The sequence below is a fragment of the Schistocerca piceifrons genome, chromosome 1, assembly GCF_021461385.2.
Source record: "Schistocerca piceifrons isolate TAMUIC-IGC-003096 chromosome 1, iqSchPice1.1, whole genome shotgun sequence".
Taxonomy (NCBI): Eukaryota; Metazoa; Arthropoda; class Insecta; order Orthoptera; family Acrididae; genus Schistocerca; species Schistocerca piceifrons.
Genome location: NC_060138.1, coordinates 1,129,253,950 through 1,129,267,282, shown reverse-complemented (window position 1 = coordinate 1,129,267,282; position 13,333 = coordinate 1,129,253,950). Strand labels below are relative to the sequence as shown.

Below are 13,333 nucleotides of genomic sequence, written 5' to 3'. Positions count from 1 at the left end.
TCAAATTCTGAAGGTGGCATGGCTATAATACAGGGAGCGAAAGGCTATTTACAATCTGTACAGAAACCAGATGGCAGTTATAAGAGTCGAGGGGCATGAAAGGGAAGCAGCGGTTGGGAAGGGAGTGAGACAGGGTTGTAGACTATCCCCGATGTTATTTAATGTGTATATTGAGCTCGCAGTAAACGAAACAAAAGAAAAATTTGGAGTAGGTATTAAAATCCAAGGAGAAGAAATAAAAACTTTGAGGTTCCCCGATGACTTTGTAACATTGTGAGAGACAGCAAATGACTTGGAAGAGCAGCTGAACGGAATGGACAGTGTCCTGAAAGGAGGATATAAGATAAACATCAACAAAAGCAAAACGAGGATAATGGAATTTAGTCGAATTAAACCGGGTGATGCTACGGGAATTAGATTGCAAAATGAGACGCTTAAAGTAGTAAATGAGTTTTGCTATTTGGGGAGCAAACTAACTGATGATGGTCGAAGTAGACAGGATATAAAATGTAGACTGGCAATGGCAAGGAAAGCGTTTCTGAAGAAGAGAAATTTGTTAATATCGAGTATAGATTTAAGTGTCAGGAAGTCGTTTCTGAAAGTATTTGTATGGAGTGTAGCTATGTATGGAAGTGAAACGTGGACGATAAATAGTTAAGACAGAAAGAGAATAGAAGCTTTCGAAATGTGGTGCTACATAAGAATGCTGAACCATGGGTAGATCACATAACTAATAAGGAGGTATTGAATGGAATTGGAGAGAAGAGAAATTTGTGGCACAACTTGACTAGAAGAAGAAGGGATCGGTTGGTAGGACATATTCTGAGGCATCAAGGGATCACCAATTTAGTATTGGAGGGCAGCGCGGAGGGTAAAAATCGCAGAGGGAGACCAAGCGATGAATACAGTAAACAGATTCAGAAGGATGTAGGTTGCATTAGGTACTGGGAGATGAAGAAGCTTGCACACGATAGAGTAGCATGGACAGCTGCATCAAACCAGTCTCTGGACTGAAGACCACAACAACAACAACAACAAACTGATGAAGTGGCTCCTAGGCAAGAAAATCGGTCGTTAAATAAAATATTTGCAAAGGACACTCAAGCGGTCGTTATTCAACATGACTACTTCTGGCTGCGGTTGATCCTCATTACAAGGTAGGTTCGACAGCACTTACATATGTAAGGGCCGGGTGAGCTGACATGCAAATGCCCATGGTTTCACGCACCTGACCTATTGCAGTGCTGCTGAAGTTCCCTGGAATATTGATAACACCGCTGATTGCCGATCGATTGGTCGTGCAAACTTACAGAGGCTGACAATGATGGTCTAATGTTGTGACAGCTGGCCACCGTCTCTACAGATAGTAGCCAACTCGTGGAGGTAACTCACTTGGTGCCAAACCGTCATTGCAGCCTTTACTAGTTAATAATAAACAGACATATGAATGAATGTTTTTCTTTATTTGCAAGGTAATGATTAATCTGTGTATTTAATGAGCAGAACATAACGGTGAATCGGAAGTACGTGGGCCTCACCAATTATCTAAGGAAGACTGTGACCATCATTCACTTGGTGGAATCTTACAACAGAAACAATCTCGACTATACGTTTCCAGAAGTTACACAGGCCGCCGTGTTGCTGATGCGCATACAGAGATAAGTGGACTCACCTAGGCAGGCGGTGTGTGCGTGACTACCGACTTATCTGCACTCAGGTGCAGGACGTTATCGTCTTATCGCAGCAGACGCGGGCATAAATAACTGGGCAGCAGCTGGCGAGCGAGTACTTCACGCAACACGACACCGCACTGCTAGTCGGTTAACAGCTCCTTGACATCGTCGTTATTCGTACTGCAGACGCCAGAAGCCGTCAATCATGGTGAATGGTCGGAAAATCGTCATCACGAGCCCCTTCAAAGGAGAGCCAAAAATTACTGACTTCAAAATCGAGACCGAAGAACTCCCAGCGTTGCAGGATGGCCAAATACTGTGCGAGGCAGAATACATCAGCGTGGACCCATACCAGCGGGCGTACTCCCAGAGGCATAAGGTCGGCGCCACCATGTTAGGATCACAGGTATGAGTCATCAAGAAGATGATACGAAACGATGCACATTCGTATTTCATCCTCACCACTGGATCTGACTTGTACGTCTTTTGGGTGTACTTCCTGTTGCGTCATTCACGCTGTATACTTTCAGCAAATAAAAGAAAAATCACCCTCAGTGTACGTGTAGTAAGTATTCTTCTATTTCTGCCACATGAAAGCTGAGCGGATATCTCTAACCATTCAGGAAGATATTTGAAAGGGGTCAGGGAATGAGTATCGGGAAGCTGTCTCTGGCCTAAGAGTGTCATTTCTTTCTCAGACTTGTCTCGACCAGCTTAGCTGATGCAGGTTATGAGTGCCTTCCAAACTGATGACATTCCACTGAGGTGTCGTTTACGTCTATCTACAAGTGTTTCAGAGGACAAGGTTTGTAATACTATTTCTTTACCATATTTCAGGTGTCGCGGATAGTGGAGAGCCGGTCACCGGACTATCCAGTAGGACGCCATGTCGTCGGCTACTGGGGCTGGTGCGACCGCACAGTGGTGAACCCAGCAGCGAAGGGTGGTGAAATTCTGCCACCGATGCTGGTGCAGAACTACGGAGACCTGCCGCTGTCTCTGTCGCTGGGAGTGTTGGGCATGCCTGGAGCTACAGCCTACTTCGGACTGCTGGACATCTGCGACCCTAAGCCTGGCGAGACGGTGGTCGTCAGTGGCGCGGCAGGAGCTGTAGGGTCCATTGTCGGGCAGATAGCTCGCATCAAGGGCTGCAAGGTCATCGGCATAGCAGGCTCTGACGTAAAGGTAATCACCAGACACTCCCTTTATCTGTCGTCCCCTTTCCTTGGCTTAAACTTTTGGTCTTACCACAGCCACCTCCCATACTTCATTAACCTTTGACACATTCCATCCATCAGTTGAGGTTGCCCTTTATTCCTCTCTGTCACTATCTTTCTCCACATCCCCGTTCTCCGCCCACTGTTTCGCTCCATCGCACTTCACCCCACCCCTACCCCCAACGCCTTTACGGAATATTGCCAACCACAACTGAATGATTGTAAGAAAATGAAACACCTACAGCCATCCTTATGATCTTATTTATTGTGGAGCTATCAGTTTCGAAGCTCAGTGCGCCATCTACAGGTCTTAACTCGACGCTAAATGGGATATCACTATCCATATCTACGATGCATCAGTGCCCAACATAAGTTTACACAGACTATCTGTAACACTGTGATGTCGTCTCTCCAACCATCAACTGTCAAATGTTGAACAGATAGTCTGCTTAAACCAGTTATATCAGCCAGTGATACGTCGTACACTATGTGATCAAAAGTATCCGGACACCTGCTAGAAAATGACTTACAAGTTCGTGGAGCTCTCCATCGATAATGCTGGATTTCAATATGGTGTTGACCCACCCTTACCCTTGATGACAGCTTCCACACTCGCAGGCATAATTTCAGTCAGGTGCTGGAAGGTTTCTTGGGGAATGGCAGCCCATTCTTCACGGAGTGCTGTGCTGAGGAGAGGTATCGACGTCAGTCGGTGACGCTTGGCACGAGTCGGCGTTCCAGAACATCCCAACGGTGTTCTATAGGACTCAGGTCAGGACTCTGTGCAGGCCAGTCCATTACAGGGACGTTATTGTCGTGTAACCACTCTGCTACAGGCCGTGCATTATGAACAGGTGCTCGATCATGTTGAAAGATACAATCGCAATCCCCAAATTGCTCTTTGACAGTTGGAGACAAGAAGGTGCTTAAAACATCAATGTAGGCCTGTACTGTGATACTGCCACGCAAAACAACATGGGGTGCTAACCCCCTCCATGATAAACATCACCACACCATAACACCACCGCCTCCGAATTTTACTGTTGGCAGTACACGTGCTGGCAGAAGACGTTTACCGGGCATTCGCGAATACCGACACTCTGCTATCGGTTCGCCACATTGTGTACCGTGATTCGCCACTCCCCACAACGTTTCTCCACTGTACAATCGCTCTATGTTTACGGTCCTTACACATAGCGAGGCGTCGTTTGGCATTTACCGGCGTGATGTGTGGTTTATGAGCAGCCGCTCGACCATGAAATACAAGTTTTCTCACTTCCCGCCCAACTGTCATAGTACTTGCAGTGGATCCTGATGCAGTTTGAAATTCCTGGGTGATGGTCTGGACAGGTGTCTGCCTACTACACATTACGACCTTCAACTGTCGGTGGTCTCTGTCAGTCAACAGACGAGGTCAGCCTGTACTCTTTCGTGCTGTACGTGTCCCTTCACGTTTCCACTTCACTGTCACATCGTAAACGGTGGACTTAGGGATGTTTAGGAATGTGAAAATCTCGCGTGCAGACGTATGACTCAAATGACACCCAGTCACCTGACCAAGTTCTAAGTGCGTGAGTTCCGCGGAGCGCCCCATTCGCTCTCTCACCATGCGTAACGGCTACTGAGGACGCTGATACGGAGTATCTGGCTTGGCATACGGTGGCAGCACAATGCATTAAATATGAAAAAGTATCTTTTGGGGGATGTCCAGATACTTTTGATCACATAGTGTATATATGGATCGTGATAATCCCTTTAGCATCAAACAGGATCTGCAAATGGCGCACTGAGCCCAGGAACTAGTAGCTACACAATAAATAAGTTCACAAGGACGCCTGTAGGCGTTTCAATTTCTTACAATAGTGAACGGTAGTGGTCTCGAAGATCTCCAGCGAAACGGATGGACATACAAAAACAACTCCATGATATTCTCAGGTTCCTGCTTCTTTCAGGTTTCTGCCTCTGAAATTAAGGTTACAGTTACGTTAATTTTGCTGCTGAACAGGAAATTCTGTGTCTGTGAATGTCATCGTAGAAGTGCACGGTTCCCTCTACACACCTTGGATGATTAATTACTTGGAACAGTGATAACCATTTAGAAACATGTTGCCAAAATATGTTGCTTTTCTGCGTTTGCTTATAGGTATGGATTTCAGACTATTGCCAGAATCTTACTGGTAATTATCGTAAACCACACTAACTAGTCATTAGATTGAGATAAATGACATGAAAAAATCTGTGACGGTTTGTCGCCAATACCATGTACACTCCGGGGATCTTCGATGTCTATGTGGTTAGAGATACAGGGTGCTTATAATTACTATTCTAATAAAAACAGTGTAGACTGCATAAAATATTCCATTTAAGAAAATGTTGACCGGTTTCGATCAATCGATGATAATCTCGAGACCTGTTCATATTCCTTGCTGATTGCTGGAGCTAGTAGCATGGAGTTGTAACTACTCCAGGTTGGTGCGAACTGAACTTTCGCTGCTTGAGGCAGTGTAGCCGGAATGATGTTTTGCACTGCAGGATTTGCGTCGTTAGCAATTTTAGTGCCATAATCTGTCATTAGACGCCGGTACTAGCATGGCCACGCGGGGTTGGAATACAGGCACCAGTCTTACTGTTCCAGACAGTCAACGCGGATCTGGACGAGGTGAGCATGGCTCTACTTGTAAAAATCAAATAAGGAACAGTCTCCATAGCGTCTTCAGATTTTTTTATATGTTAGCAACCGGATTCGGTCCTTTCCTCAGACCATTTCAGGATTTTGACCGCCATTATAGCTGCTGGGGGTAGCAGACAAAGCGGGATCCTTAGTAGTATGGTTGTCACCGCTTTACTCGTAAAGCTGTTATATCAAAACAACAGCAACGGAGCTGCCGCTCTTCAGCAGCACCGACACATAAAACCGACGCATAAAAGGAATACGGAGAGGTCCTCTTTCTGCACCGGAGCTAAAGAACATGATTCGAAAGTTCGAATTAACTGGCGATTAGGTCGTTGCTTCTGGGAGAGGCCGAAGGCCAATTGCTCCTCAAGTTGTTAAAGAATATACTGTTACCACACCTGGAACGCTGAATGCAGTGTGTGATCTTCAAGCAGTGCACCAGCTGTGTCACGAAAGCTGAACATTCCGTGGTCCACCGTTCGAGAAAGTGTTGCAAGCAAATGAGAAATGGTATCTGTACGAACTTAACACTATTCCCCAACTTCTACCACGTCACGCAGACATTCGAGTAGACTTTGCTCTTAGGTTTCTTGCAGAGGCTGAAGTTATCGACATGTCTTGAAATGTTTTGTGAACTGATGAAGCACACTTAACGCTCGCTGTGGCAATGAACGCTCACAGTTGTTGCATCTGGGGTTCACAACCGCCAACGAACGTTCAGGTAGTTGTTAAAAACCATTCGAAAGCCAAGATCGCACAAATTTTTTTTTTATTCAACCAACCGCTTTCAACAGTCTTATCTGTCATCTTCAGGTCTTCAATATTTTTTTGTAGTAAAATATGCTCATTTTACGCTCATCTCATGCATAAGACGTCAAGCGGATAAAACTCAGCATATTATGAACGTTTGTCAACGCTAAAATATTTGAAAACACACAGAAATTGGTCCAAAAGGCCATGTCCACATACATATCGTTCACAGATGCTTGTTACAGAGCAATATGTATATAGACATGACCTTTTGTACAAGATGTTGTGTGTTTTTAAATATTTTAGCGATGACAAATTTTTGTGATGCGCTAACTTTTATCCACTTGACGTCTTGTTTAAGAGATCAGCGTAAAATGAACATTCTATTAAAAAAAGAAGTTTAAGACCTGAAGATGACAGCCAAGACTGCTGAATCCCGTTGTCTTTAATAAAAAAAATATTTTGTGTGATCTTGGCTTTTCAATGATTTTTAACAAAAAAAGCAGATCGCCCTTCAAAGCTCTTGTAATGAGAAAATTCAGTTCATTGTGTTCTTCTGCATAGAGAAAGCGTCGTCATTTGCTGTGGCTTCACGGCACGGTTCATGATTGCTCCACTCTTCTTTGAGGAGCTCAGATCCCAACGACATGCAGCGTGAACAACACACGTTATTATCATCTCAAACGTTACTACCATCTGCCTCGCCAACATGTGATCCCTGAGCTACGGGAGAACGGTGCTTTGGTGTCAACTGTTTTGATGTACGATGGAGTTCAATCTCACATTGCTCGTGAAGTCATTCGGTTACTTCGTAAAACATTTGGAGAAAACCAAATTTTAGGCTTACCGTTTCAAACTGCGTAGCCAACAAGATTCAATATTATTCTCTGTCGTCTACATCAATTATACATGTTATAACAGAATCATTGATATTAAATGATACATTGAACTTTTATTTAGTTGTTCTGTGTATTTTATTAACTAACAATTCTACCCAATGTACATACTATTTGACTGTAGGATCATAGTTACAGATTACGAGCCTTTCTTCTAAACAGAGCGTTGCGTAGCCCAAGTACCTAACATACGAGCAAACACAGGTAAACAAGCAACTGGTTTGGTCGTATGGACGCTGTTTAGAAGACCAACCTCAGTAGCAGTAACCCCTAGGTGTCGTCATAAGTAGCAAAATTTTATTATAACCACTTCCAATAATACAGAACCAACTGAAAATAGTTCAAATGGCTATAAGCACTGTGGGACTTAACATCTGAGGTCATCAGTCCCCTAGACGTAGAACTACTTAAACCTAACTAACTTAAGGACATCACACACATCCATGCCCGAGGCAGGATTCGAACACGCGACCGTAGGAGCAGTGCGGTTCCGGAATGAAGCACCTGGAACCGCTGGGTCACAGTGGCCGGCGATCCAACTGAATTTTTCACTTTGCAGGAGTATGGGCGCAATTTTTCGAAACTTCGTGCCGTATTAAAATAATGTGTCTGACACCGACTTGAGCATAAAACTTTTCTGCAAGAAAAATTCTTACAGACTGAACAATCTAGACTCAAATAATGACTTTTAATCACAGCTTCAATTCTTGCAGCATCACCATCTCTCTTTCGAAGCTTCATCGTAGGTCCGCTGCACAAAATGGAAGTTTTCTACTGCTTAAAGAAATGGTATCATGGAAAAATGGCATAAGACAGGCTTTTTTTTTTAGAATGGATTATTCATTCTGAACGGTTAAAATTTACTCTTTTCTCTTTCCCTTCTGTTTTTTATGCTTCCTGACATGTATCCCCATTCCTTTCAATCAGAAGAGTTAGGCATTGAGTTGTACAGCCAATCTTCTGAGTAGCTTGGAATGTAGGACATATATACTGGTGGAATTTAAGCTGTTCTCGGATAGTTTCTTCAGTACAAACATTATGTATGAAGGGCAAGGTTGTTGGTTAGAAAAGTGACCGCTAAACATTTGTTTGGTTTAAGACTAAATGATGGTATGGTATTGATGACCGGGAGACCTCACCTGGGGTAGTTCGACCGCCGAGTTGCAGTTCTTTAAGAGATGACGCCACATCGGGCGACCTGCATGTCGATTTTCATGAAATTATGAGGACGACAACCAAACACCCAGTCCGCGGGTGGAAAAAATCTTCGACACGATCGGGAACCGAAGTAGAGCCCACTGCAGGGCAGTCAGGCGCGCTGACCACTCAGCTAAATAGGCGGACGTTTGTTTGATGTAGAATATATACAACAAACGAGTGGAACCTACTGGTCCTTCATGAAGGTAATGAACAAATGTCGATGAGCTCTGCTGATATTCATTTCCAGAGCACTGCGTGTTATATTGTTAGTAGTTTGAGTCTTGGAAGATAAAGGCATAAAGGAATTGAGATCTAGACATCATACATGTTGGTAGCATTCGCTTCCTCGGTCCTTGACACGTTCAGTAAAACTTTATATCACCGCCTCATGATGTTAGTAGGCACATAACATTTTCTACTACTGTTTTCAGTGTCCTCCTTGAGAGAGATGTATTTACATATAATTTTCGAAGGAGATAAATTGTTTTTATGAAAATAACAGAGGACAAGGTGCACTTTTACATCTACCTCTATATCTACGTAGATATTCCGCACGCCACCGCAAAATGCGTGTCGGCGGATGCCGTATACCACCGCTAGTCCTTCCATTTCCTGTTCCACTCGTTAATAGGACGAGAGAGAAATGACTGTCTATATGCCTCCAATCTTACGTTCAAGGTTCTTACAAGCAATATATGAAGACGGGAGTAGAACAGTTTGGCAGTCAGCTTCAAATGCCGGTACTCTAAATTTTCTCAACAGTGTTTCTCGAAAAGAACGTCGCCTTCGCACCAGGGTTTTCCATTTGAGTTCCCAAAGCATCTTCTAACACCTACGTATTCTTCTAACCTACTGGGTCTAGGAGCACGCCTCGGAATTGCATCAACGTTTCCTTCAATTAGACCTGTTACAGGTCCCAAAGCGTCGAGCGATACACAAGAATAGGTCGTACCAGCGTCCTATATTCGGTCTCCTTTACAGGTGAACCACTCCTTCCTAAAATTCTCCAAATAAACGTAGATCGAGGATTCGCCTTCTCTACCACATTTCTGACACGCTCCCTCTGTTTCATATTGCCTTTCGACTTTACGCCCGGATATTTACACGACTTGACTGTGTCAAGCATGACACTAGTGATAGTGTATCCCAACATTACAGGTTTGTTCTTGCATTTTTCTACACCTAGAGCTAGCTGTCATTCATCACAACAACTGGGAATTTTGTCTGAGTCGTAACTTTCTACTGCCACTTAACTTCGATACCTACCTTACACCAAAGCATCATCAGCAAACAGGGAGAGATTGCTGCCCAACGAGTCCGCCAAATCACTTATGTAAATGGTGACATGGTGAACAACAGCAGTCCTATCACACTTCTTTCATGTATATTGAACTATCAGTAAAAACACATGATATTATTCTACCTCTTTCTATTTCGTCGTCGTTCTTTCTATTCTGTCACAATCGTTACCGATAAAAAGTTCTGTTTTTAGTGTCAAACATTTTGTTCTTTCCAGGTGGCGTTAGTGTGCCACATGAGCGTGGGACGTGAATACTTAATTTTTCTCTATGCATTCTCAGGTCAAGTGGCTGAAGGAGGAGCTAGGGTTCGACCATGCCTTCAACTACAAGACGGTGAACGTGGACAAGGCGCTGAAGGAGGCTGCCCCAAATGGCGTCGACGTCTACTTCGACAACGTGGGAGGCGAACAGAGCAGTGCGGTGATTGCCAACATGAAGCACCGCGGCCGCATCTCCGTGTGTGGCTGCATCTCGTCCTACAACGAGTCGAAGGTGCCCCTGGCGCCCGTCATACAGAGGTACATGGTGGGGAAGGAGCTCAAGATGGAGGGGTTCTTTGTGGGGCGCTGGTTGGACAGCTGGGACCAGGCGTTCAAGGAGATGGCGCAGTGGATCAAAGAGGGCAAACTCAAGTACAAGGAGACCGTTACGGAAGGCTTCCAGAACACGCCGAAAGCTTTCATTGGCATGCTCAGGGGCGAGAACTTGGGCAAAGCGGTTGTCAAAGTGTGAGTTGATTTTCACGCTTGATAAATGCTCCTCGCTCCATTGAAGATATGAAGGACTCTGGTGATTCAACGAACTGAAATAGTACGTGTTAAATCATCAGCAAAAAGAATAGAATTTGCTAAACATGTTTAGTTGTCTTAGCAATAAAATGTTATTTCTGTAAAATGATTGTGTAGACCTTCACTCCATAAACAACAATAATTTTTACGTATATTATCCTCCTATCAGCTAGCCAATTAAGCTGGTGTCGCTGGTGCCTATTATTTCATAAAATTCGTCAAGTAGCCGTCACATTCAGCGACCGTCGATTTCTGATACTTTTCTGTTCCACCAAATTACATCACCATGTCTGAAGAATACACTATGAGGAAGATATGGCTTCATTTTCCTCACATTTCCACGCTGGAAGTCGCAACCGCCTGTACATCCAGAGGACTCGACAGTCTGGAGCGACCCAACGAAATATTAACTTCGCACAAAACAAAAATTAATGTCGAGGGAAGTTGTGCGCAACATTAGGAAACGAGGAAGAGGGACAGGTAATTGTTTGTAAAAAATAATATTAATTTTTTAGTTCATTCTAGGTCCCATTAAGACTTTTACAGTCTGCTATCGATTTCATAGAACACGGTAGCAGATAACCATCGATCTATGCTCGAAAAATACAACATAGTCCATTCTAAAAATACCTCATTATTGCTTTGAAGACTGGAGCCATAAAACATTTAGAAGACGACACTGAAATAAAAATATGTTATTTCACTGGAACACTTATTTCTGTCGAAAAATGATTGATGAACACATGCCCTTTGGCGCTTCTCAGTTTGCTTACAACTCTGGGACATTTTGTACATCAAACAATCAGAATTACTGTGTTCGCCATGTTAGCTTCAGCTACACTGAACATAATTCAAATCAGTCTAAAGACACAGTAATCTTCCATTTCTCCATTAAGTCTTTTTCCACAGTAAAGCAAAATTTTGGAACACAAAGAGAAGGGAGAGAAACTCTTTATGTCATAAAAGTGTAAATCCCAAGGCATAGGAGAGAACAACCAATAATGAAGCAAAATTTTTACAATATCATTGCAGCATTCATTTGTCACTCACATATGTAATAGAACAACATAATACGTGCATATCAGAATCCCTTCAGCAAGAAATAGTATCAGCTATTAAGAACTATGCAAAACCAAAAAGGAATGTATATAATGTTGATAATAAGTGCGTTGCACGAATTGTTTGTTTATTGTACTGAAGGTACTAAGTTGTATCCTCAGATGTGTTCCTTACTGAATTTAACCTATCATTAAATTCTCATATTCGTATGCTATCTAAAATCACTGTTACTTTAACAGTTTACTGAATTACACAATAAACGAAAATTCGAAAATACCTTTTTTCACCATAATGAGGCTATCAGTCTGCAGCGGAGTGTGCGCTGATATGAAACTTCCTGGCGGATTAAAAGTGTGTGCCGGACCGAGCCTCGAACTCGGGACCTTTGCCTTTCGCTGGCAAGTGCTCTACCATCTGAGCTACCCAAGCATGACTCACGCCCTCTCCTCACAGCTTTATTTCTGCCAGTACCTCGTCTCCTACCTTCCAAACTTCACTTCACAACTACCCACACTCATTCCCACTACCTTAAACTCTACAATTCCACTCTTAACCTCTACAATGTGATTATTGCGCGTCTTGCGTAAATTCTCAGGAACTCGTTTCACGACACCATCTACAAATACCTCAGTCTTCCCACTCAAAAGACCATCCATCCAGGATCGATTTAACTACACTAACAGAAGTCGGACGTTATGCAGGAACAAGCAAACAATACATAAGCCTACTATTCCCCTTCTCAGCTTCCGCTTTCTCGTTACACTCTACTTCTTGTCATTCCCTCCTTTCCATCCTCAGCGTAATCCACATATCCTTGACTTCCCAATCGTTTTCGATCATCCATTCATTGTGCTCTCTCAACAACTTCTCTCTATACGCCTATATTTCCGAGAAACTATTTCCTTCTCCTTAGCCTGAATCGCATTCCATCTCTTTGACATCTTTTCATTTTCCAGTTGCATGTTACCTACTTCGTCCCTCAAAATTCTCAATACCCCTTCTGCGGTAACCTACTCTGGTATCGAGAATCCCGCTCCCTGTGGTACTGATCACGACATGACTACCTCCTATTAATTACGCAAACAGAACAGGAAAGAAACACTTAAACATGCCACTATTCCAACATTTCCTATTACCTTACATGCTTAAATACCTAGACATACTCTTTGCTCTGCACAAAACAAAATCAAACTACGAAAAGACTTCACCATAAAGGTAAAATAGCATTTCTTATTCGATCAGATTTTGGTGTTGCACCTGGTCGCCGTAAATTTCACTCGATGATATTTCGACTGGACACCTGCCAGTCATCTTCATTTAAGCTATCAAAGCTGGCGAAGTTCGAAGAGAAATCTCTTTCAGTCTCCAAATCTCTTCGAACTTCACCGGGAAAATTTTAAATTTCACGTAGTATTTCTCACTGTGAGTTAACTAAAACCCCTGAATGGCTTCTCATAATTAGGTCTACAGATCGAAACAACGAATAAACTTTGCTTCACCTCCTGAATCACTGCTAATGGTTAATAACTTATATGCTACTAGACAGCGAGCTACACCTCTTGCTCGTGACACCAATAGTGGCCATATCAACCGAGTGAATATTAACACTCATATTTACGCTATCTCAAAAATACTGACTGTGTTCACCTGTCACATACTGAAACAACAAGCACTGTCCGCCAGCTTATCTGGGTGGTAACGCCCTTGCCTCCCATGCAAGCGGGCCCAGGTTCGATTCCCGGCCGGGTTGGAGATTTTCTCCGCTCGGGGACTGG

The 13,333-nt window shown here is 43.4% G+C and overlaps 1 protein-coding gene across 1 annotated transcript; it reads left to right on the top strand.

Annotated features, from left to right (window-relative positions):
• Positions 1–960: 960 nt before the first annotated feature.
• On the top strand, positions 961–10,559 carry LOC124799900 (prostaglandin reductase 1-like). Its single transcript, XM_047262954.1, has 3 exons — positions 961–2,079; positions 2,511–2,858; positions 9,991–10,559. The coding sequence occupies exons 1-3, from the start codon at positions 1,879–1,881 to the stop codon at positions 10,441–10,443; spliced, it is 1,002 nt and encodes a 333-aa protein (XP_047118910.1). The 5' UTR covers positions 961–1,878; the 3' UTR covers positions 10,444–10,559.
• Positions 10,560–13,333: the final 2,774 nt, after the last annotated feature.

Coding starts and splice junctions, on each gene's coding strand:
- LOC124799900 (XM_047262954.1), top strand. CDS start 1,879: ATGGTGAATGGTCGGAAAATCGTCATCACGAGCCCCTTCAAAGGAGAG. Junction 2,080..2,510: donor CCACCATGTTAGGATCACAG/GTATGAGTCATC, acceptor ACCATATTTCAG/GTGTCGCGGATAGTGGAGAG. Junction 2,859..9,990: donor TAGCAGGCTCTGACGTAAAG/GTAATCACCAGA, acceptor ATGCATTCTCAG/GTCAAGTGGCTGAAGGAGGA.